Source organism: Bubalus kerabau, chromosome 5 (assembly GCF_029407905.1).
Source record: "Bubalus kerabau isolate K-KA32 ecotype Philippines breed swamp buffalo chromosome 5, PCC_UOA_SB_1v2, whole genome shotgun sequence".
NCBI lineage: Eukaryota > Metazoa > Chordata > Mammalia > Artiodactyla > Bovidae > Bubalus > Bubalus kerabau.
The window spans coordinates 98,270,089-98,296,287 of record NC_073628.1 but is presented as its reverse complement, the minus strand read 5'-3'; the positions used below and the strand labels follow the sequence as shown (position 1 = coordinate 98,296,287).

General features: G+C 44.5%; 1 protein-coding gene across 1 annotated transcript; it reads left to right on the top strand.

The window, feature by feature from the left end:
• Positions 1–1,858: 1,858 nt before the first annotated feature.
• On the top strand, positions 1,859–19,509 carry RBP7 (retinol binding protein 7). Its single transcript, XM_055582370.1, has 4 exons — positions 1,859–2,002; positions 12,784–12,962; positions 13,408–13,509; positions 19,275–19,509. Exons 1-4 carry the CDS (start codon positions 1,930–1,932, stop codon positions 19,323–19,325), a joined length of 405 nt encoding a protein of 134 aa, XP_055438345.1. The 5' UTR covers positions 1,859–1,929; the 3' UTR covers positions 19,326–19,509.
• Positions 19,510–26,199: the final 6,690 nt, after the last annotated feature.

The following is a 26,199-nucleotide window of genomic DNA, read 5'->3' as shown; positions in this document are numbered from 1 at the left end:
CACTCAGTAGGTGTTGGCTGTTAATGTACTTGAGTCTGGCGCTCATGTGAGAGATCAGAAATGGACAGATAAGCTGTACACCTAAAACTAACACAACATTGTAAATCAACTCTACAGCAATTAAAAAGAAAAAAAAAAAAAAAAGAAATGCCCCGTGTCCACAGAACAAAGCCACAGATTCCGTTACCCTCCTCCAGTTTTGTTCCTTTTCCAAACTCTGTTTTCCCAGGTGGTGGGACTGCGTGAGGGCCGGGGAGGGTCCCTGAGCGAGCTAGCACTCAGCATGTGAGGGAGGCCGTGGAAACTCTGCCCAACTGCATCTTACCTCACAGGGCTGGTTTTCAGAGATTCTTCAAGGCAGCAGATGAAATTCTTGCCACAGTTGAGAAATTGACAAAAAGCTTCCATACTATGTACATGATTCTATTTCTCTCTCTCTTTTTTACCTTTAAAAAGAAAAACCCAGAAAAACCTATCAGATTTGTGTAAATGAGAGTATGCCAACAGGGTGGCCAGTTTTGCTTTAGGTTTTATGAAGGATAATTTGTGACCCTATACACACACACACACACACACACACACACACACACATCTCCTGAGCCAGCAACAGAACTTTGTTTATATGGCAAATAAATATTATTTTTTCTTTAAAGAAAAAAAAAGAACAGGTAAGTCTTGGAGCCAGCCTATAGAGATGGTATTTAGGGCTAACGTTATAGGTTAGCCCATACCCCCAACACCCTCCTCTTTTGCCTTTCTCTACTGTCAAGACTGAAGACTAGATACTAGATTTCCCAGGTTCCCTTGCAATTAGAAGTAGCCTATGACATGGTTTTGGCAATGAGTGTAAACCGGAATCTGGTGAAGGGACAATGGCAGGTGGTTCTCTGCCTCTTCTTTCCCACCTTGAATGTGGATGTTCCAGCAGCCAACTCATGACAGTGAGGTAACCAACAGGGATGAAAGGCCAGAAGAATACAGAGATGCCACTTTTTTTGTGTGTAACATTTTTAATTAATAAGTTTTTTGGCTGTGCTGGGTCTTCATTGCTGTGCTCAGGCTTTTCTCTAGTTCTGGAACGGGGGACTACTCTCTAGTTGCGGGGTGTGGGCTTCTCCTTGCGGTGGCTTCTGTTGTTGCAGAGCATGGTCTTTAGGGTTGGGGCCCAGTAGTTGTGGCGCACCTGCTTAATGGCTCATGGCATATGGAATCTTCCCGGACCAGGGAGGGAACCCATGTCCCCTTTTATGGCAGTTTTAACCACTGGACCACCAAGGAAGTCTGGCGATGCCACTTTTATGTCATGGAGTTACCACTTATCCCAGGACAGCTTATAGGTAAGGAAGATAACAGCCTATTTATTGAGACCACTAGCACTGGATTTATTGGTATATTATTTGCAGCTGACCCAGCAATCCATGCCATGTATTTGAAGGAGATCTCTTGGTTATTAATGTGTGTGCATGGGCTCAGTCATGTCCAACTATGCAACCCCACGGACTGGAGCCTACCAGGCTCTTCTGTCTATGGCTTTCCCAGGTGAGGATACTGGAGTGGGTTGCCATTTCCTTCTCCAGGGGATCTTCCCAACCCAAGGATCTAACCTGTGTCTCCTGCATTGCTGGCGGAGTCTTTACCACTGAGCCACCTGGGAAAGGCATATCAACATGTAGGCAGAGAAAAAGTGTAGCTCTGATCCCGGTGTGGGGTATGTCCACTTTGGAATTAAAGCAGAAGACGACAGAGGCCCAGGAGCGCGTGGACAAGGAGGCTGGAAGTGGACTGGATTTCCAGGAGGCCTTGCCCAGCGCTTCCCGCACGGCCCCTCCCCGCTCTGTCCCTTCGCGGTTCCGCCGGTCCAGCCTTCCCGGCCAGACATCGGTCTCCCAGTCCCCGCTGCCCCCGGCCAGTACTGTCCCCAGCCCCGCCATGCCTTCCGACCTCAGCGGCACCTGGAACCTGCTCAGCAGCGACAACGTCGAGGGCTACATGCGGGCCCTAGGTAGGCGGGAGGGGCCGTGTGGGGCCTCCAGCTCTGCCACGCGTCCAGTTCGGGGCGGAGGCGGCCGGGCTGGCATGCTGGTCCGACTCCCTGCGTCCCCTCACCTGCACCCGTGCGTCCCCGGAGTCTTACTACGGGTTCGCCGGGTCCCCCACTTCCCCACCCTCGTCTATCCTCCGTCCCCCTGAACGTCCGTCTGACTGTCGTCGGTCTCCCACCTCCGTCCGTCTGCCAGTCCTTCAGTCCAGCCGCCTGTCCCCCTATCCTTTGGTCTTCCGCATCCCCCTGTTCTCCACGCGTCTGGCCGTCTCCTGGTCCCTCCCGTCCTTCCTCTCCCAGTTCGCCAGTCTGTCTGTCCTCCCCTCTGTCCACCGGTGCCCGGTCCACGCGGCCAAGGTTCCTGTCCCATCGCGGACTCCTAAGCAGGTGGGGGCGACAGTGGCGTAGGCCACCTCGCAGGGAGAGTCGGGGACACGATGGGGTTCCCCATGGGTGTCGGGGAGGCGCCCCGACCCGAAGCCCCTCCCCGGAGAGCCTCTCCCGGTGGCCGCTTTAACGCGGGTTTCTGGACAACGGGCTGAGGGAATCCCCGAGTCCAGGGGAGGTCCCGGCCCGCAGCATCAGCGCCCCCTGGAGATGCTGCGGGACGCCCATTCCGGGGCACCAGAGGACCATCCGGAGCCTGGCCTCCGGCCCCGCCCCCGCCCCCCCCGCACTCCCCCCGCCCCCGCCCCCCCCCCGCCCTCCCCCCGCCCCCGCCCCCCCCCCCGCCCCTCCCTGGAACTCCGGCGGCTCTCGTGAGGGTTAGAGTTCTGGAGACACGTTTGAAATCTTTAGTTTTCTGGTTTCCTCTTCTCATCGAAGGGCGGGGGTTAATAAACCCAGACCCTTTAGAGGCCGCTACCTCTTCACCCCAACCCCGGGGCCCAATTCCAGCCAGGAGGACTGTGGGTCGGTGCTTGGAGGGTTTGCTTCCACTTTCCCCTGCCTAGCAGGGAGGAAGAAGTACGGGAGGGGCCTCAGGGGGTGTAGTGGGGCGGCGGGGTCCGCAGAGTTTCTTTCCTGCCGTGACGGTAGAATGCTTCCCTTTGGTACTGATGCTTAGTTCCTCCTGCCGGTAATTTAATTCGTCAGCGTTGGTGGTTCTGAGCACCTGCTCATGCCTAGCGCTTCTGACTAAATAACAGCAATCAGAGGCACCTTTTTGTGTTACTGTTGTTAAATAGGAGTTCATTTTAAGCTGGCAGCATACCTCAAGCCAGGACTAGCCATATTTCTAATGTTCAACGGACACAAGTGGAAGTTGGCTACCCTACCAGCCAGCAGAACTTGCGAAGGCTATCGGAATGGTGAAAGGAGATAGGGCATCTTCTTTGAACTTTATTTTTTTATTTGGCTGCGCTGGGTCTTAGTTGCAAGATGTGAGATCTTTAGTTGCAGCATTCAAACTCTTAGTTGGGGCAGGTGGGGCATGTTCCCTGACCAGGGATGGATCCCAGACCCTCTGCATTGGGAGCATAGAGTCTTAGACACTGGCTCACCAGGGAAGTCCCCGATCAGGGGCACTTTTGATCGGGCCGGAGCTTCCAGAAGTCTGGGGGGCCGGGGGCTGCTCTGGCTCCTCTTCCGTATTATCTGACCTGGGCTTGGGTTTCTCCATCTGCAAATTGAGAGCAGGGGTCCTTTTTTTTTTTCTTTTAACCACGCCTAAAAAATAATAATAATAACATAAAATCAGGTATTTTAGCCATTTTGGAATGTACCATTCTGGGCTTCCCAGGTGGCTCAGTGGTAAAGAATCAGCCTGCCAACACAGGAGATGCAGGTTTGATCCCTGGGTTGGGAACATCCCCTGGAGAAGAAAATGGCAACTCACTCCAGTGTTATTGCCTGGAGAACCCCATGGACAAAGGAGCCTGGCAGGCCACAGTCCGTGGTGACTAAACAGCAATTCTAAGGTTCCAGTAAGATCTCCCAACCTATGTTAAGATTTTACCCTCCCTTTCTCACACTAAGCAGGGAGGCCTGGAACTTCTTAAGGTAAATCAGGTTCATACTGACAGAAACCTTATAGGGAAGGAAAAAAATGTTAGTTCTCTACCTTTCTTAGTTTCATTGGTTGGGACCCTGTAAATTATACTAAGAGACAGATAACAAGACAACAAACAGAGGCTTGTTAACACATGCATGATGAATACACTCAGGAGCATTCAGTGATGAGTATCTCAGAGTGGTTAGAAGATGAGCTTAGGGAACTTTCCTGGTGGGCCAGTGGTTGAGATTCGACTTCCAATGCAGGGGGCATGGGTTTGATTCCTGGTTGGGGAACTAAGATCTCACATGCCACCAAGTGTGGCCAAAAATTTTTTTAAAAGAAGAAGAAAGAAAAAAAAAAAGGAAGTTATATGGCACCTGAGCAAAGAGTAATAATTCTGTAGAGAAGTGACAAGACAAAGAAAAGGGCTTTGAGATTCCAGGGGTGACAAATTGTGGGAAGACAAATACATGCAGGAACTAATGGTAAATAAGAACGAGTTAGTAAAGTTTGTTATGTAAATTCTCCTGGTACCATCTCCAGACTGATAGGAGTTCAGAGTTGTGTCCCTAATTTTTGTCCAACCGGGTACAGGGAGAGCAGGGGACACGTTTACAAAATTATGTCCTGCTCTGGGGGAGGGCAGGGCTTTTCTGCTTTCCCATGGCCTTCATTTCAAAATAGTCAATATGAAAAAGTGGCATATCTTGGGGTGGCATATTCTGCTACCCTTAATCTGAATCTCATTTCTTCTCTGTTTCTAACTCATAAGAAGGAATTAATGATTATTTTTCCTAAAGGTAGTAAGCCCTGACAATTTACTTATCACCTCACCCTCAAATTAGTGGGAACATGTGATCATAAGTGCTTTCTTTTTCTGCTTGTGGTTTTTTGGTGGGGAGGTGGTTTTTGGTCACAACCCATGGCATGTGGAATCTTAGTTCCCCATCCAAGGATCAAACCTGTGCCCCTACATTGGGAGTTTATGGGTTGTTAGTCACTGGACTGCCAGGGAAGTCCTCATAAGTGCTTTCTTCCCTGGTTTCTCTGGCTGGCATCTGACATCTTTGTGGAGTATAAAGTGTTAGAGATCAGGGCATGGCTTTGAATTTTGCCTTGCAGTGCTTTCTTTTTAGTCATTCCCATGGCTTTTAGAGCAAATTTCTTAGAGAAGAAAACAGGGAATGGAGTCAGGGTAACTGTTTCAAGTGTGTGGAAACATCTTTTGGTAAGCCTGTTGAGTATTGCAAAACAGCCTTCTGACTGTTTAATCAGTGTTTTTCAAATGTGTATTTGTGAAATCCTTCACCTGTCTCCAATACTGTCTTACTTTTCTGTACGTTATGCTGTGACTCCTTGTTTGAGACTTCTTTTTTCATGATTTCTATAGAAGTTTATCCATTATCTACCATTGTATGAGATACTAGAGGCTAACAGAGGCTCTATTTATTTATATTGCGTGCATTCATGCTAAGTCACTCCAGTTGTGTCCAACTCTTTGTCACCCCATGGACTGTAGCCTGCCAGGCTCCTCTGTCCATGGGATTCTCCAGGCAAGAATATTGGAGGGTTGCCATTTCCTATTCCAGGGGATCTTCCTGATCAGGGATTGAACCATCAAACCTGTGTCTCCTGCACTGGAAGGCAGATTCTTTACCACTGTACCACCTGGGAAGCCCTTATTTACATTAGCCGTATTCATTTATTATCCAACCCATTTCACAGAGGATTAAACCAAATAGTATTGAATCGATATCCTGCCTCACAGCTCCTATTTTTAAAAATTTTAATTTTATTTATTTTGGCTGTACTGCATGGCCTGTGTGAGCCTAGCTCCCCAACCAGGGATTGAACCTGTGCTCCTTGCAATGGCAGCATGAAGTCTTAACCACTGGGCCACCAGGGAAGTCCCACGACTCCTTTTTTAATGCTTGGTTCTGGTCCCAGAAAGATACTGGATCCAGACAACACATTAATTCTTATTTGCAGTCTGTTTCCCAAAAGAAAGATAAGTGTGCTAGGGATTTCTGAACTAGAGAGGCTAGTTAGTACAGCAGAGCACCAAACTGGAAACCCAGAACTAGCCATTGATTGTTGGTAATAGAATCAAAGCTATACAGCCTCTGAATTCTGTTAGATTCCCTATTTGTTAGAGGTGGTTGGACAAGATTTGATATTCTAAGAGTGTCTAAAATACAACCCAAGAGATCTCGTAGTGTCATCTGAAAACCAAATTCACCTCTTTGTGGGCATACAGCCAAGAGAAACAACCAAGCCAAATATCAGGAGAAGAAAGGATTTATAATTACTTAAAGCAAATAAGGACAACAGTGGAGATCTTTCTCAAAGCAGTGTCTCCTTGAATGGCAAAATTGGGGAATTTTTAAGCTATTCATGTAGGGACTTGAGCAGAGGAGATTCCAGATAGAATTGGGGCAGAGTCCAAGCTTTCACTTCAGTTCAGTTCAATCGCTCAGTGGTGTCCCACTCTTTGTAACCCCATGGACTGCAACATGGCAGGGTTCCCTGTCCATCACCAACTCCCAGAGCTTGCTCAAACTCATGTTCATCAAGTCGGTGATACCATCCAACCATCTCATCCTCTGTCATCCCCTTCTCCTCCTGCCTTCGATCTTTCCCAGCATCAGGGTCTTTTCCAGTGAGTCAGTTTTTCCCATCAGGTAGCCAAAGTATTGGAGCTTCAGCTTCAGCATCAGTCCTTCCAATGAATATTTAGGACTGATTTTCTTTAGGATGGACTGGTTGGATCTCCTTTCAGTCCAAGGGACTCTCAAGAGTCTTCTCCAACACCACAGTTCAAAAGCATCAATTCTTTGGCACTCAGATTTCTTTATAGTCCAACTCTCACATCCATATATGACTACTGGAAAACCATAGCTTTGACTAGACAGACCTTGGTTGGCAAAGTAACATCTCTGATTTTTAATATGCTGTCTAGGTTGGTCATAGCTTTTCTTCCAAGGAGCAAGCGTCTTTTAATTTCATGGCTGCAGTCACCATCTGCAGTGATTTTGGAGCCCAAGAAAATAAAGTCTGTCACTCTGTCCATTGTTTCCCCATCTATTTGCCATGAAGTGATAGGACTGGATGCCATGATCTTAGTTTTTTGACTGTTGAGTTTTAAGCCAGCTTTTTCATTCTTCTCATTCACTTTCATCAAGAGGCTCTTTAGTTCTTTGCTTTCTGCCATAAGGGTGGTTATGCATAACCTCTGCATATCTGAGGTTATTGATATTTCTCTCAGAAATCTTGATTCCAGCTTATACTTCATCCAGCCTGACATTTCAAATGAGGTACTCTGCATATAAGTTAAATAAACAGGGTGACAATATACAGCCTTTGCTAATTCCTTTCCCAATTTGGAACCAGTTTGTTGTTCCATGTCCGATGCTTAATGAAGCATCCATCCTGCATACAGATTTCTCAGGAGGCAGGTCAGGTGGTCTGGTATTCCCATCTCTTTAAGAATTTTCCACGTTTTTTTGTGATCCACACAGTCAAAGGCTTTCGTGTAGTCAATGAAGCAGAAGTAGATGTTTTTCTGGAATTCTCTTGCTTTTTTGATGATCCAATAGATGTTAGCAATTTGATCTCTTGTTTCTCTGCCTTTTCTAAATCCAGCTTGAACAACTGGAAGTTCTCGGTTCACGTACTATTGAAGCCTGGTTTGGAGAATTTTGAGCATTACTTTGCTAGCATGTGAGATGAGTGCAGTTGTGCAGTAGTTTGAACATTCTTTGGCATTGCCTTTCCTTGGGATTGGAATGAAAACTGACCTTTTTCAGTCCTGTGGCCACTGCTGAATTTTCCAAATTTGCTGGCATATTGAGTGCATCACTTTCACAGCATCATCTTTTAGGATTTGAAATAGTTCTGCTACAACTTCATCACCTCCACTAGCTTTGTTTGTAGTGATGCTTCCTAAGGCCCACTTGACTTCGCACTCCAGGATATTTGGCTCTAGGTGAGGGATCACACCATCGTGGTTATCTGGGTTGTTAAGATCTTTTTTGTATAGTTGTGTGTATTCTTGCCACCTCTTCTTAATATCTTCTGCTTCTGTTAGGCCCATACCATTTCTGTCCTTTAATGTGCCCATCTTTGCACAAAATGTCCCCTTGATATCTCTAATTTTCTTGAAGAGATCTCTAGTCTTTCTCATTCTATTTTTTCCTCTATTTCTTTTCATTGTTCATTTAGGAAGGCTTTCCTATCTCTCCTTGCTATTATTTGGAATGCTGCATTCAGATGGATATATCTTTCTTTTCCTCCTTTGCCTTTTGCTTCTCTTCTCTTCTCAGCTATTTGTAAGGCCTCCTCAGACAACCACTTTGCCTTTTTGCATTTCTTTTTCTTAGTGATGGTCTTGATCACTGCCTCCTGTACAATGTCACAAACCTCCGTCCATAGTTCTTCAGGCACTCTATCAAATCTAGTCCCTTGAATCTGTTTGTCACTTCCATTATATAATTATAAGGGATTTGATTTAGGTCATACCTGAATGGTCTAGTGATTTTCTCTTCTTTCTTCAATTTCAGTCTGAATTTGCCAATAAGGAGTTCATTATCTGAGCCATAGTCAGCTCCTGGTCTTGTTTTTGCTGACTGTATAGAGCTTCTCCATCTTTGGCTGCAAAGAATATAATCAATCTGATTTCAGTATTGACTATCTGGTGATGTCCATGTGTAGAGTAGACTCTTGTGTTGTTGGAAGAGGGTGTTTGCTATGACCAGTGCATTCTCTTGACAAAACTCTGTTAGACTTTGCCCTGCTTCATTTTGTACTCTAAGATCAAACTTGCCTGTTATTCCATGTATCTCTTGAATTCCTACTTTTTCATTCCAGTCCCCTATGATGAAAAGGACATCTTTTTTTGGTTTTAGTTCTAGAAGATCTTGTAGGTCTTCATGAAACTTTTCAACTTCAGCTTCTTTGGCATTAGTGGTTGGGGCATAGACTTGGATTACTGTGATATTGAATGGTTTTGCCTTGGAAACGAGCAGAGATCATCCTGTCATTTTTGAGATTGCACCCAAGTACTGCATTTCAGACTCTTTTATTGACTATGAGGTTTACTCCATTTCTTCTAAGGGATTCTTGCCCATAGAAGTAGAGATGATGGCCATCTGAATTAAATTTGCCCATTCCAGTCCCTTTTAGTTCACTGATTCCTAAAACGTTGATGTTCACTCTTGCCATCTCCTGTTTGATCACTTCCAATTGACCTTGATTCATGGACCTACCATTTCAGGTTCCTATGCAATATTGTTCTTTATTGCATCGGACTTTACTTCCATCACCAGTCACATCCACAAGTGGGCGTTGTTTTCACTTTGGCTCCATCTCTTCATTCTTTCTGGAGTTATTTTTCCACTCCCCGCCTCTCCACAACCACAAGTGTATTCTCTGTGTCTGTTAGTCTGTTTCTGTTTCATAGATAAGTTCAGTTGTATCACATTTTAGATTCCACATATATTAATAAGTGATATCATATGGTATTCGTCTCTTTCTGACTTATTTCATTTAGTATGATCATCTCTAGGTCCATCCAATATGTTGCAAATGATGTTGTTGTTGTTCAGTTGCTAAGTTGTGGCTGACTCTGCGACCCCATGGACTGCAGCATGCCAAGCTTTCCTACCTTCACTGTCTCCTGTGGTCTGCTCAAACTCATGTCCATTGAGTCAATAATGCTATCCAACCATCTCATCCTCTGTCGCCCCCTTCTCCTTCTGCCCTCAGTCTTTCCAAGCATCAGAGTCTTTTCTGATAAGTCAGCTCTTCCCATCAGGTGGCCAAAGTATTGGAACATCAGCTTCAGCATCAGTCCTTCCAATGAATATTCAGGGTTGATTTCCTTTAGGATTGACTGGTTGGATCTCCTTGCAGTCCAAGGGACTCACAAGAGTCTTCTCCAGCACCACAGTTCAAATGCATCAATTCTTCATCACTCAATGTTCTTTATGGTCCAACTGTCATATCCATGGGCTTCCCTGGTAGCTCAGCTGGTAAAGACTCCACCTGCAATGTGGTTCGATCCCTGGGTCAGGATGATCACCTGGAAAAGGGATAGACTACACACTGCAGTATTCTTGGCCTTCCGTGATGGCTCAGACGGTAAAGAATCAGCCTGCAATGCAGGAGACCTGGGTTTGATACCTGGGTTGGAAAGATCCCCTAGAGAAGGGCATGGCAATCCACTCCAGTGTTCTTGCCTGAAAAATTCTCATGGTCAGAGGAGCCTGGTGAGCTACAGTCTATGGGGTCACAAAGAGTCAGACACAAAGGGTAATTAAGCATAGCACATTCATACATGACTACTGGAAAAAGCATAGCTTTGACTATATGGACCTTTGTCAGCAAAGTGAGGTCTCTGCTTTTCAAGATGCTGTCTAGGTTTGTCTTTCAAGGAACAAGCATCTTTAATTTCATGACTGCAGTCACTGTCCTCAGTGATTTTGGAGCCCAAGAAAATAAAATCTGCCACTGTTTCCATTTTTTCCCCATCTATTTATCATGAAGTGATGGGACCAGATGCCATGATCTTAGTATTTTGAATGTTGAGTTTCAAGCCAGCCTTTTCACTCTGCTCTTTCACCTTCATCAGGATGTTCTTTTAGTTCCTCTTCACTTTCTGCCATTAGGTTAATATCATCTGCATATCTGTGGTTGTTGATATTTTCCTGGCAATCTTGATTCCAGCTTGTGATTCATCCACCCTGGCATTTCACATGATGTACTCTGTATATAAGTTAAATAAGCAGGGTGACAATATAACAAAAATGACATTATTTCATTCTAAGAAAGCCTTTCTTTCTTTTTTTTTTCCAGGTAGCTAGCTTTTTAAAAATTATTTATATATTTATGGCTGCACTGGGTCTTTCTCTAGTTGCAGAGAGCGTGGGTGCGGGGTTACTCTCTAGCAGCAGTGTGCCAGCTTCTCATTGCAGTGGCTTCTCTTGTTGGGGAACACGGGCTCTAGGGCACACAAACTTCAGTAATTGCTGAATATAGGCTAGTAATAGTGGCACGGGGGCTTAGTTGTCCTGTGGCATGTGGGATCTTCCTGGACCAGGAATCAGACTGGTATCCCCTGCATTGCAAAGCAGATTCCTGACCACTGGACCACCAGGGAAGCAAAAAAAATAAACAGCTTTCTTAAGACAAGGACATTCACACTATCACCAAGCTTAGAAATGAGTAGAACTGGAAGCTCCCTGGTGATCCACTGGTTAAGACTCAGCACTTTCACTGCGGAGGGCCCGGGGTTCAATCCTACGTTTGGGGAAACTAATAACCTGCAAGCTGTGTGGTGCAGCCAAAAAATACATTAAAAAAAAAAAAAAAAAAAGAAATGGGTAGGGGCTAATACGATGCTCATGGAGCCCTGTGAAGGGCTTGGCCACATTTTCTAGGCTGGAAATGGAGATGTGAGGCACCCAGCCCTGAAAAGCACACCTAGCTCTGAGGGCCAGTCATGTCAGAAACAAATGAATCTATTAGGCAAACAAGTTAAAACAGGGACAATTCTGGGACCAAGGTATCTGCAATGAAGTACATAAATCTCTGAAATGATTCCTGAAACTTCATTCTACATGAACAGGACATTCCCTAAATAGGAGAACCATGTCCCGTGACTCATAGGAATGTTCAGGATGACAAGCCAGCAGTTGTGGCTGCCTGCCAATGAGATCATGTCACCTGCTCTAAATATTCCAGTGGCTCCCATCCAACTCCATCATGCTCTGAATTAAAGCCCGATGGTCCCTTATGCTACCCTGAATCTCATCTTTAGGTCCTCCCCTCCTCCTCATTCTCCCTATTCTTCTCCAGCCACCTCAGGCTCCTGAAGGTTCCTGAGACCATCTGACAGGCACTTCCTGAGAGTTCTAGTGAGCTCTATTGTACACTTGCTGTTGCTGGTCAGTTGCTAAGTAGTGTCCGACTCTGTGACCCCTCTGACTGTAGCACACCAGACTCCATGGGGGTCTCCAGGCAAGAAAACTGGAGTGGGTTGCCATTTCCTTCTCCAGTCCTACACTTCTTTCCTCCCAAGATCTGCACAGCTCACCACTCACTTTGTCACCTCCCCCAGCTCTGGCTAAAATTGCACTTTGCCTCCTGGTGGCTCAGCTGATAAAGAATCTGCCTGCAATGTTGGAGACCTGGGTTCAATCCTGGGGTTGGGAAGATCCCCTGGAGAAGGGAACCCACTCCAGTATTCTGGCCTGGAAATTCCATGGACTGATAAGTCCATGCAGTCACAGAGAGTCAGACACAACTGAATGACTTTCACTTTTTCTCTATTTAAAATAGCAACCTTGTGACTTCCCTGCTGGTCTAGTGGCTAAGACTGCGCTGTCAATGCAGGGAGCCCTGATTCAATCCCTGGTCAGGAAACTAGAGTCCACATGCTGCAACTAAGAGTTGCATGCCACAATTAAACATTCCACATGCCACAAGGAAGATTGAAGATCCCACCTGTTGCTAACTAAGACTCAAGGCAGCCAAATAAATAAGTATTAAAGCAAATAAACAAAATAAGCAGCCTTTACCTCTAGTTCATAATGCGTTCAAAGCCACTGAATGGGAACTGTCTATACCAAAACCCTGAGAAACACTGGCCATCAGATGCAATGATTTTGAGGCCAGCTGCCAAATCCTTAACTTTTGCGTCTCAAGTAAATGTTTAAATGTCTTTTCTTTCTAAAAAATTATTTTTAAGATATTGACTTTGCCACTCGTAAGATAGCCAAGATGCTGAAGCCACAGAAAGTGATTGAACAGAATGGGGATTCTTTTACCATCCACACGAACAGCACCTTCAGGAACTATGTTGTGAAATTTAAAGTTGGAGAAGAATTTGATGAGGATAACAAAGGCGTGGATAACAGAAAATGCAAGGTAAAAATTATTTATTTAGTTTTGGCTGCGCTGGGTCTTTGTTGCCATGTGGGTTGTTTTCTCTGGTTGTGGCGATTGTGGCTACTCTCTAGTTGCAATGCAAAGCGTTCTCATTGTGGTGGCTTCTCTTGTTGCAGAGCACAGGTTCTAAGGCACATGGGCTCAGTAGTTGTGGCTCTCAGTCTCTAGAGCACAGGCTCAACAGTTGTGGTGCATGGGTTTAGTTACTCCGAGGCGTGTGGGATTTTCCCCGATCAGAGATCGAACCTGTGTCTCCTGCATTGGCAGGTGGAGTCTTTACCACGGAGCCAACAGGGAAGCGCGCAAGGCAAAAATTAAAGTCATGACATAGACTTTTAGTTTTGCAAGGTCCTTGACATCTTCTCTAGTCATATCTGAGTATGCTGCCAGAGCAAATAAGTATTTTCTCCGATCCCTCATGCAGAGTTTGGTCACCTGGGACAATGACAGACTCACCTGTGTGCAGAAGGGGGAAAAGAAGAACAGAGGCTGGACCCATTGGATTGAAGGGGACCAACTGCACCTGGTACTGGCCCTATTTTGTTCCTCTATTTTTTTAATTGAAATAGTTGACCTACAGTGTGTGAATCTCTGCTGTACAATAATGTGGCTCAGTTACACATACATTCATGCGTGCATGTGCGCTGTTGCTTTAGTCGTGTCTGACTCTGTGCGACCCTAGAAACTGTAGCTCACCAGGCTCCTCTGTCCATGGGATTCTCCAGGCAAGAATATTGGAGTGGCTTGCCATGCTCTCCTCCAGACAGACAGGCATATATATGTGTGTGTGTGTGTGTGTGTGTGTATGTATACACACATTCTTTTTATGTTTTTTTCCATTATGGTTTATCCCAGGACATTGAATGTAGTTCCCTGTACTATACAATAGGACATTGTTGTCCATACATTCTATACATAATAGTTTGCATCTATTAACACCAAACTACCAGTCCATTCCTCCTCCATCCCCACCCCCACCCTGTTGGCAATCACAAGTCTGTTTTCTGTCTGTGAGTGCTTCATTGATAAGTTCAATTGTGTCATATTTTAGATTCCATATATAAATGGCATCATATGGCATTTGTCTTTCTCTTTCTGACTTACTTCATTCAGTAGGATAATCTCTAGTTGCATCCGTGTTGCTGCAAATGGCATTATTTTGTTCCTTATTATGGCTGAGTAGTATTCCATTGTATATATGTACTGCATCTTCTTTATCTGTACATCTCTCAATGGACATATAGATTGTTTCCATGTCTTGGCTATTGTGAATAGTGCTGCTATGAACATAGGGGTGCATGTATCTCTTTGAATTATAGTACTGTCTGGATATATTCCCAACAGTGGGATTGCTGGATCATATGGTAATTCTACTTTTCGTTTTCTAAGGAACCTCCATACTGCTTTCCATAGTGGCTGCACCAATTTACATTCCCACCAACAGTGTAGCAGGGTTCCTTTTTCTCCACACCCTCTCCAGCATTTGTTATTTGTAGACTTTATTGATGGCCATTTTGACTTTTGTGAGGTGGTACTTCATGTAGTTTCGATTTGCATTTCTCTAATAATTAGTGCGGAGAAGGCAATGGCACCCCACTCCAGTACTCTTGCCCGGAAAATCCCATGGATGGAGGGGCCTGGTGGTCTGCAGTCCATGGGGTCGCTAGGAGTCGGACACGACTGAGCGACTTCACTTTCACTTTTCACTTTCACGCACTAGAGAAGGAAATGGCAACCCACTCCAGTGTTCTTGCCTCGAGAATCCCAGGGACGGGGAAGCCTGGTGGGCTGCCATCTATGGGGTCACACAGAGTCGGACACGACTGAAGTGACTTAGCAGCAGCAGCAGCAGCAATAATTAGCGATGTCGAGCATGTTTTCATGTGCCTACTGGCCATTTGTATGTCTTCGTTGAAGAAATGTCTATTTAGGCGTTCTGCCCATTTTCAGGTTGGATTGTTTGTTTTGTTGTTGTTAAATGTTCTTATTTTTAAAATGAGGTTAGGAAACCATGACCAGCAATCCTACCATCCCAACACAACTGTTTTCAATTTGATGTCTTGCCTTCCGGTCTGTGAGAGTATTCTGACTTTTCATTTAATAGAAAAACATATTCTAACTTTCTAACAATTGTCCTGTTGTATTCATTTTGTGTTAGTTGAAACCATATAATAAGGTAGTCAACCAGCTGTGTGCTATTCCATCAGATTCATGAACTTTCATTTTAGTAAAATGTTTTCTTAATTGCAATGTCCAGAAATATTGTTTCAGAGTGTTTTTCTGCTGTCTCTTAAATTCACATAAATAGAGCTTTTTGCATCCATGAATTTATTTCCTTAGGAAGAACTTACAGAGGGGATCAGTGTTGTCCCAGACATCATTGCTTCCTGCTACTTTGTTGCCTTATTCACTTCCAAAAGGGATATATCAATTTCTTAAGCCATCAGCACTCCAAGACCATACAAGTTATAGGTCAACCTAATCAATAATTTCTAAATATAATCTATAAAGTATAAAATTGTGCATAAAGTCTTAATTATGGCTTTAAAAACGAGAATTCCTTCTTGCCATATATGTGTATTACAATGGCTTACATTTTCGAATGATGACTTTGTGTGCAATTACTTAGTTAAATCCTTTGAGTGCATTTTCTGACTTAGGCTTCAAACCAATCCTGTGACAGGGACACTATTTTTTTCCCATTTACAAATGACGAGATTGAGGTTTAGAAATTCCCCAAGATGCAGAATGAAGATTCAAATCTAGGTCTGACAAGAATGTGTGCTTTTAACTCAATGCCTTTTTGGTCCCAATGTACATATGAAATCTAGGTCAGATCCATGAAAACAAAACTAGAGCACTTAAAGTGTGGGTGGCCTTTGAGGTGGTGGTCTTTGATTATGAAGGGATTGAAGATACTCTGATTCTTAGATGGACAAATCTCACACTCTTCTGGCAATAAAAACTGTTAAGAAACTTACCATCATAAAAATGTAGTATGGAACTACAAAGGAAATACAAATACGTTTAAGAATTCCGATTATGTGGCTGTAAGAAGTAATGTTCAAATTGCTGCATCCTTTTTGGCATGTCCAAGAACTCTGCCCAAGCAGAGGGCAGAAGGACCCTTGGTTTAAGGACATTCTTGGGATGATTCTTATTGTTGCTGTTGTTCAATCACTCAGTCATGCCCAACTCTTTGCAACCTCATGGACTGCAGCACACCAGGCTCCCCTGTCCTTCACCATCTCCCGGAGTTTGCTCAAACTTATGTCCATTGAAACGGTGATGCCATCCAACCATCCCATCCTGTGTTGTCCCCTTCTTCTCCTGCCTTCAATCTTTCCTGGCATCAGGGGCTTTTTCAGTGAGTTTCAGTGAGTTCCCATTGGGTGGCCAAAGTATTGGAGCTTTAGCTTCAGCATCAGTCCTTCCAATGAATATTCACAATTGATTTCCCTTAGGATTGACTGGTTTGATCTTCTTGCTGTCCAAGGGACTCTCAAGAGTCTTCTCCAACACCACAGTTCAGAAGCATCAATTCTTCAGTGCTCAGCCTTCTTTATGGTCCAACTCTGACATCTGTACATGACTACTGGAAAAACCATAGCTTTTACTATATGGACAGTTATCAGCAAAGTAACATCTCTGCTTTTTAATATGCTGTCTAGGTTTGTCATAGCTTTTCTTCCAAGGATTTCATGGCTGCAATCACCATCTGCACCATTTTGAAGCCCATGAAAATAAAGTCTGTCACTGTTTCCATTGTTTCCCCATCTATTTGCCATGAAGTGATGGGACCAGATGCCATGATCTTAGTTTTTTGACTGTTGACTTTTAAGCTAGATTTTTCAACTCTCATCTTTCACCTTCATCATGAGGCTTATGATTTTTATAAGCTGTGATATAATGAAAACCAATGAATATTTGGCCTTTGTACCTGGTTCTTAAAATCCCTGGAATCTCCAGAGTAACGAGAGTATCTTCTGTATGCTAATGAGATGAATGGTGGCTGGGGACCCTAGACAGCTTCAGGACGTGGGCTGGTCTGAAGAAAGATCAAGGTAGGATTAGAAGGTTGGAACATTCAGCCCAGCCCCTGAACTCAGGTGAGGGGAGAGGGATTAGAGATTGACCATTACCTTAAACAATCATGCCTATGTAATGACACCTCCATAAAAACCTTTACATAAATGAGTTCATGGATCATGGAGAAAGCAAAGATGTTCCAGGAAAACATCTACTTCTGCTTCATTGACTACACAAAAGACTTTGTGTGGATCACAATAAACTGTGGAAAATTCTTAAAGAGACTGGAATACCAGACCACCTTACCTGTCTCCTGAGAAACCTGTATGTGGGTCAAGAAGCAATAGTTAGAACCTTACATGGAATAACTGACTAGTTCAAAATTGGGAAAGGAGTAAGACAAGGCTATATTGTCACCCTGCTTATTTAACTTCTATGCAGAGTACATCACGTGAAATGCTGGGCTGGATGAATCACAAGCTGGAATCAAGATTGCTGGCAGAAATTATCAACAACCTCAGATATGCAGATGCCACTACCCTTATGTCAGAAAGTGAAGAGGAACTAAAGGGCCTCTTGATGAGGGTGAAAGAGCAGGGTGAAAAGCTTGCTTGAAACTCAATATTCAAAAAACTAAGATCATGACATCTGGTCCCACCACTTCATGGCAAATAGAAGGGGAAAAACTGAAAGCAATGACAGATTTTATTTCTTGGGCTCCAAAATCACTGTGGATGCTGACTGCAGGCATGAAATTAAAGGACGTTTGCTCCTTGGAAGGAAAGCTATGACAAACCTGTGTGTGTGCGTGCATGCTCAGTTGCTCAGTCATGTCTGACTTCATGCACTGGACCCCAGGCTCCTCTGACCATGGAGTTTTCCAGATAAGAACACTGGAGTGGGTTGTCATTTCCTACCCCAGGGGATCTTCCGGACCCAGTGTTCAAACCCACATCTGCTGCATCTCCTGCATTGGCAGGTGGATTCTTAACCACTGTGCCACCTGAGAAGCCCTATGACAAATCTGGAGAGTGTACTAAAAAGCAGAGACATCTCTTTGCCAACAAAGGTGTGCATAGTCAAAGCTGTGTGTGGATGAGAGAGTTGGACCCACAAAGAAGACTGAACACTGAAAAATTGATGCTTTCGAATTGCTGTGCTAGAGAAGACTCTTGAGAGTCCGTTGGACTGCAAGAAGGTAAAACCAGTCAATCCTAAAGGAAATCAACTCTGAATATTCATTGGAAGTACTGTTGCTGAAGCTGAAGCTCCAATACTTTGGCCACCTGATGTGAAGAGCTGACTCACTGGAAAAGCCCCTGATGCTGAGAAAGATTGAATACAAAAGGAGAAGGGGACAACAGAGGATGAGATGGTTAGATAGCATCACTAACTCAATGAACATGAATTTGAGCAAAATTAGGGAGATAGTGGAGGACAGAGAAGCCAGGTGTGCTACAGTCCATGGAGTCACAAAGAGTTGGACGTGACTTAGCAACTGAACAACAACAATAAAGGGGTTCAGAGAACTTTCTAGTTGGCGAAGACATAGAAGTGCTGAAAGGGAGCTCGGCTAGACTGGTCATGGAAGCTCTGTATGCCCCACTACCACCCCCACCCCCACCACAATACCTTCTCCTATGCCTCTCTTCCATTTGGCTGTTCCTGAGTTGCATTCTTTATAATAAACCTGTAAGTATAAGCAAAAAGTATTTCTGTGAGCCATTCTAGCAAAGTATTGAACCTGAGAAGGGAGTTGTGGGAATCAGATATATGGGTGACTTGTGATTGATTTCTGAAGTAGGAGCAATCTTATGAGACTAAGCCCTTGACCTGTGGGGTCTACACTAGCTCTGATCCTCAGTGTCCAAACTAAATTAAATTGTTGGCTGTCCAATTTGTTGTAACAGGGTTGGAGATGTGGGATTGGAAAAGACACCATGTACCTGGTGTTAGAAGTATGACTAATAATAATAACAGCTGCTGCTGCTGTTCAGTTGCTCAGTCATGTCTGACTCTTTGCTACTCTTTGGACTGAAGCCCACCAGGCTCCTCTGTCCATGGGATTCTCCAGGCAAGAATACTGGAGTGGGTTGCTATTTCCTTCTCCAGGGGATCTTCCTGACCCAGGGATCGAACCTGAGTGTCCTATGTCTCCTGCATTACAGGTGGATTCTTCACCTGCTGAGCCATTGGGAAAGCCCCAATAATAATAGACTATATGCCAACTCATCTCTGTTCTCCCTTCTTCTCTATCCCTAGGAACTGTTCTGTGAAGGCCAAGTGTGCAAGCAGATGTTCCAGAGAGCTTGATCTGTATCCAACAGCAGAGTCCACATGTGGGGGGAGCTTGATGAATTATATTCCATAGTGAACAGGACAGGAATGATCTGTCAGGGTTTGGTGGATGGGGCCTTGTGATCAAAGAGATGTCACACAGCCCATACCAGAAGCCATTTGGATTGTGAGAAAAATTCTCAGCTTCAATAAACCTGTCCAATGATTCTGACTTTTTCCTTCTAATTTTAATGTATCTCCTTATTTTCAGAAATATTTGGAAGGCTTCTAGGCACACCATTGACACACCAATGATGAACAAGTTGTAATTCCTACCTTACAGGGGGTGGGCAAGTGGTGGTAGGGGCCTGGGGTATTTCTGGAAGTGATCTTTAAGCTGGGACCTGAAGCAAATGTTAGCAGGAAGTATCAGAAAGCACCCTAGTCAAAAGTTGGAGGAATGTTTGAAGAACTGAAAAGATTACTTTAGCTGTAGCTTAGGGTGTGTTGGGTGGGATAGGGTAGGGAGAGATGGCAGGGGTAACTGACATGACGGTCAGTGGCTCTACCATGAAGTATCTTGAATGCTAGGGTAAAGAGCTGAGATTTTTGTCCCTAAAGTAATAGGAAGATGGCGACCTGTATTAAGCAGATATGTACAACCAGGTTCATTCACAGAAAGTAACTCTGGGACTTCTGTGGTGGTCCCATGGTTAAAAACCCACCTTCTAATGCAGAGGATGCAGGTTCAATCCCTGGTCAGGGAACTAAAATCCCATGTATCCCAACTAAAGAGAAGCCCATGCACTGCAACTAAAACCGGATGCAGTCAAAAGTAAATAAATATATGCCTTAAAAATAATAATAAAGTAATTCCGACTGCTGAGGGAAGAAAGGATTGTAGGTGGGGGGTAAAATTCAAGAGGCAGTTTAGAAAACCCGATAGAAATCAGAGTGTAAGCTGACATTGTTCAGGATCACCCAGAGCCCAGGTCTGAAAATAGAGAAATAGACTATTGGGCCTTGGAGGGAAGTAACAAGGTATTTAGGAGGCAGAATCTATAATCCAAGGAGATGGATGCGATGGAGGGATGGTGGCTGGGGGAAGAATCAAGGAGGTGCTCTGTTTTGGATCAGGCAGTTATAGCAAGGTTGAGGCCCATCAAAAGAAAATAACAGGACTTCTCTGGTGGCCCAGTGGTAAAGAATCTACCGGCCAATTGTCAACTAAAAAAAGATGTACAACTTGGGAGTTGTGAGTTAAGTTTTATTTGGGGCAAAATGAGGACTGCAGCCCAGGAGGCAGCATCTCAGATATCTCTGAGAGACTGCTCCAAAGCGGCAGTGGGGGAAAATCAATATACAAGGTTTTGGTGAAGGGGGAGTTCAATACCATGAAACACTCAATTTACAAAAGGTTTTTTGTTAGTCATGAGGGTCTGATGTCACCATGAAGGGATCTAGTGCTTCTCTATCTATGTATGAGGAGACACAAGGATTGAGACACTGGTCATAGCAAACACCCTCTTCCAACAACACAAGAGAAGACTCTACACATGGACATCACCAGATGGTCAATACCAACATCAGATTGATTCTATTCTTTGCAGCCAAAGAGGGAGAAGCTCTATACAGTCAGCAAAAACAAGACCGGGAGCTGACCATGGCTCAGATCATGAGCTCCTTATTGTCAAATTCAGACTTAAATTGAAGAAAGTAGGGAAAACCACTAGACCATTCAGGTATGACCTATATCAAATCCCTTATGATTATACAGTGGAAGTGAGAAATAGATTTAAGGGACTAGATATGATAGAAAAAGTGCCTGATGAACTATGGACTGAGGTTCATGACATTGTACAGGAGACAGGGATCAAGACCATCCCCATGGAAAAGAAATGCAAAAAAGCAAAATGGCTGTCTGGGGAGGCCTTACAAATAGCTATGAAAGGAAGAGAAGTGAAAAGCAAAGGAGAAAAGGAAAGATATAAGCATCTGAATGCAGAGTTCCAAAGAATAGCAAGAAGAGATAAGAAAGCCTTCCTCAGAGATTAATGCAAAGAAATAGAGGAAAACAACAGAATGGGAAAGACTAGAGATCTCTTCAAGAAAATTAGAGATACCAAGGGGCCATTTCATGCAAAGATGGGCTCAATAAAGGACAGAAATGGTATGGACCTAACAGAAGCAGAAGATATTAAGAAGAGGTGGCAAGAATACACAGAAGAACAGTACAAAAAAGATCTTAATGACCAAGATAATCATAATGGTGTGATCACTGACCTAGAGCCAGACCTCCTGGAATGTGAAGTCAAGTGGGCCTTAGAAAGCATCACTACGAACAAAGCTAGTGGAGGTGATGGAATTCCAGTTGAGCTATTTCAAATCCTGAAAGATGATGCTGTGAAAGTGCTGCACTCAATATGCCAGCAAATTTGGAAAACTCAGCAGTGGCCACAGGACTGGAAAAGGTCAGTTTTCATTCCAAACCCAAAGAAAGGCAATGCCAAAGAATGCTCAAACTACCACACAATTGCACTCATCTCACACGCTAGTAAAGTAATGCTCAAAATTCTCCAAGCCAGGCTTCGGCAATACGTGAACTGTGAAATTCCAGATGTTCAAGCTGGTTTTAGAAAAGGCAGAGGAACCAGAGATCAAATTGCCAACATCCGCTGGATCATCGAAAAAGCAAGAGAGTTCCAGAAAAACATCTATTTCTGCTTTATTGACTATGCCAAAGCCTTTGATTGTGTAGATCACAATAAACTGTGGGAAATTCTGAAAGAGATGGGAATACCAGACCACCTGACCCGCCTCTTGAGAAACCTATATGCAGGTCAGGAAGCAACAGTTAGAACTGGACATGGAACAACAGGCTGGTTCCAAATAGGAAAAGGAGTACGTCAAGGCTGTATATTGTCACCCTGCTTATTTAACTTATATGCAGAGTACATCATGAGAAACGCTAGGCTGGAAGAAGCACAAGCTGGAATCAAGATTGCTGGGAGCAATATCAATAACCTGATATATGCAGATGACACCACCCTTATGGCAGAAAGTGAAGAGGAACTAAAAAGCCTCTTGATGAAAGTGAAAGGAGAGAGTGAAAAAGTTGGCTTAAAGCTCAACATTCAGAAAACAAAGATCATGGCATATGGTTCCATCACTCATGGGAAATAGATGGGGAAACAGTAGAAACAGTGTCAGATTTTATTTTTTGGGGCTCCAAAATCACTGCAGATGGTAACTGCAGCCATGAAATTAAGAGATGCTTACTCCTTGGAAGAAAAGTTATGACCAATCTAGATAGCATATTGAAAAGCAGAGACATTACTTTGCCAACAAAGGTCCGTCTAGTCAAGGCTATGGTTTTTCCAGTGGTCATGTATGGATGTGAGAGTTGGACTGTGAAGAAAGCTGAGCACCGAAGAATTGATGCTTTTGAACTGTGGTGTTGGAGAAGACTCTTGAGAGTCCCTTGGACTGCAAGGAGATCCAACCAGTCCATTCTAAAGCAGATCAGCCCTGGGTGTTCTTTGGAAAGAATGATGCTAAAGCTGAAACTCCACTTTGGCCACCTCATGCGAAGAGTTCTCATTGGAAAAGACTCTGATGCTGGGAGGGATTGGGGGCAGGAGGAGAAGGGGATGACAGAGGATGAGATGGCTGGATGGCATCACCGACTTGATGGACGTGAGTTTGAGTGAACTCCGGGAGATGGTGATGGACAGGGAGGCCTGGCATGCTGCAATTCATGGGGTAGCAAAGAGTCAGACACGACTGAGCGACTGAACTGAACTGAACTGAAGGATTGAGATCATAAATTCTGTTGCTAAAAACATCCAACTATATAAAGACCTGTCCACCAGATTCCCTGGAGCATGGACTGCCTCGCTCCACCCTGAACTCCCTCTGGGGTTGTTGAAGGTCAACAGCTATAGCAGCATGGGGTTCAATCTCCATAGAGGCAGATGGCAAATGACTTTGTTGTTCAGTCATTGGCAATACTCTTGGTAAGTGCCAATTTGTAGTTGACACAATGCAGAAGGTTCGATTTCTGATCTAGGAAGATCCCATATGCCACGAGCAACTAAGCCCATGCACCACAACTATTGAACCTGTTAGGTAGGTGGAATAGGGAAAAGGAGTCCAAAATGGCGGTGGCTAAAAGACAAGGAAGGTCAAAGGAAGGTCCGAGGACCAGAGTGAAGACTTCAGGCAGAACAAACAGCTCTCCTAGCTAAGCCCAATTTACATAGGGCAGGCCCAGGTGGAGGAACAACATATAAAAGGAGGAGCCAAAGCACTTTCTCACGAACTCTCTCTCCCTCGTGCGTGTGCTCTTTCTCTCTCTCTCTCTCACTCTCTTTCTCTCTCCCGTGTGTGCGCGCGCGCTCTCTCTCTCTCTCCCTCACTCTCTCTCTCTCCCTCCCCATGCACTCCTCCACTCTCTTCTCTTCGAGTCTTGGATTCTCCTGCTACCTTCCAAATAAAATGGAGCTGTAACGCTGATTTGCCTAAGAGCTGTAGCACGGTTTGTCCAAGGCCCGAGAGCTGTGACGCGCCGAGGGCTTTAATGTCTGTTGCTCCAAATCTTTGTTGTGACGAGACAGAGAACTGAGGAACATACACTCGCGTGACATCCGGAGCCTTCTATAGATGTCACGCGAGTGTATGTTCCTCGGTTGAACATACACTCACGTGACATCCGGAGCCTTCTATAGATGTCACGCGAGTGTATGTTCCTCGGTTCTCTGTCTCGTCACAACAAAGATTTGGAGCAACAGACATTAAAGCCCTCGGCGCGTCACAGCTCTCGGGCCTTGGACAAACCGTGCTACAGCTCTTAGGCAAATCAGCGTTACAGCTCCATTTTATTTGGAAGGTAGCAGGAGAATCCAAGACTCGAAGAGAAGAGAGTGGAGGAGTGCGTGGGGAGGGAGGGAGATAGAGAGAGAGAAAGAGAGAGAAAGAGCACACGCACGAGGGAGAGAGAGTTCGTGAGAAAGTGCTTTGGCTCCTCCTTTTATATGTTTTTCCTCCACCTGGGCCTGCCCTATGCAAATTGGGCTTAGCTAGGAGAGCTGTTTGTTCTGCCTGAATTCACTCTGGTCCTCGGACCTTCCTTTGACCTTCCTTGTCTTTTAGCCACCGCCATTTTGGACTCCTTTTCCCTATTCTACCTGTCTAACAAACCTATGCTCTAGAGCCCGTGAGCTGCAACAACTGGAACCTGTGCTCCACGAGAAGCCACTGCAGTGAGAAGCCCGCACACGGCAACTAGAGAGTAGCTTCCCACTCTCTGCAACTAGAGAAAAGCTCAAGCAGCAGTGAAGACCCAGCATCGCCAAAAATAAATAAATAAATAAAACTTCTTCTTTGAAGAAAGAAGTGAAGTCAGAACTTCAGTTTCTGGGGTGCCTGTGCCCAGTGAGAGCCAGGCTGCCGGGAGACAATGAATAGAAGACTCCAGAGACATGAACAAGTTGTTGATAGCTTACGGTGAATGGTGCTGGATTCGTGATCTCCAAAGAAGATTTAACTTCGGGACCAGGGACCAGGCCTGATCACTCAAGAGCTTTTGTATAGCAGAGTTTTATTAAAGTTAAAAGGGACAGAGAAAGCTTCTGACATAAACATCAGAAGGGGGACAGAGGATGCCCCCCGCACTAGTGTTAGCAAGGGAGTTATATACTTTTTAATTATTACAATAATTCAAAAAAAGATCTCAAGTTTGTGAAAATTTTACCAGACCCACTCCCACAATTTACATTTTAGGATAACAGGATTAGTCAGAAGGTTTTCAGGAAGGTAAAACTGTCCTCAAGCATATACACTGTTGTTATATAATCCCTATTACAGAGTTTAAACTGAGTTGTTTGTTGTGTAATCATCAGTTCTGGGCTTAAAGAAAAAAGCATTTTATGTGACTAAGACTAAGGAATATAGAGGAAAAAAAAAAGTTTGTCCTTTCCTTCTCCTTGAGAAACAACCCCAGACCCCTCTGTCCTCAGGGACCCCTGGACTTCTTATCAACCTGCCTAGGAATTGACTCTCTCATTGTGAAGCATATAAACTATGCATCTGGATGATACATATAAACTGTGCAAAGTCTGGGACATTGTATTTAAAGAGAGAAGAGAGAAATCTGAGGTACAAATCCCACAGTCCTGGATCTAGAGGGGCTGGAGAAATAAGATGGCATCAGGGAAGCGAAGGAAGGAAATATTTCAGGATTGAGGAGTGTTGAGCATTTGCTGAGATGACCAAGGTATCCATAAGGTGAGACAGAGGATTTTGCCATGTGGGTGAGGATGGTTTAACAGTGCAGCTGGTCCTGAAGATGCACATGAATGGTTATGGAACCAGAAGAGGTGAAGGGGTACAGACAGTGAGAAGCCAAAGGAATGTGGCGGTAGGACTTTCCTGGTGGTCCGGTGGTTAAGAATCTACCTGTTAATGCAGAGGACATGAATTCAGTCCCTGGGCCAGCAAGATCCCACATCCCCTAGGGCAACTAAGCCACAACAACTCCAGAGTCTGTGCTCTGCAACAAGAGAAGCCACTGCAATGAGAAGCTTGCATATTGCAACTAGGTAGTAGCCCCTACTTGCTGCATCTGGAGAAAGCCTGCTTGCAGCAGTGAAGACCCAGCACAGTCACAAATAAATAAGTACTAAAAATGGTTAAAAAATAAAAAAGAAGGAAGCTGGTGGTAGTGTCAGGGAATCTTGGCAGGGAGCAACTTGATAAGATGAGTGGAACTGATGGACCATAAAGCTCCTGCCAGATAAGGCAAGTCAGGAAAGGAGTTACAGTTAGGACTTGGCAGTCACTGCGTGCTAGGCTGTAAGCTGGGCTTTAGGGATTCCATGGACAACAGCAGAGGAAAGGTCTGTGCCCCTAA

Excerpts from the sequence above, each read along its gene's own strand:
- RBP7 (XM_055582370.1), top strand. The coding sequence starts at position 1,930 with ATGCCTTCCGACCTCAGCGGCACCTGGAACCTGCTCAGCAGCGACAAC. Across the intron at positions 2,003-12,783 it reads GGGCTACATGCGGGCCCTAG|ATATTGACTTTGCCACTCGT; the intron begins GTAGGCGGGAGG and ends ATTATTTTTAAG. Across the intron at positions 12,963-13,407 it reads TGGATAACAGAAAATGCAAG|AGTTTGGTCACCTGGGACAA; the intron begins GTAAAAATTATT and ends TCCCTCATGCAG.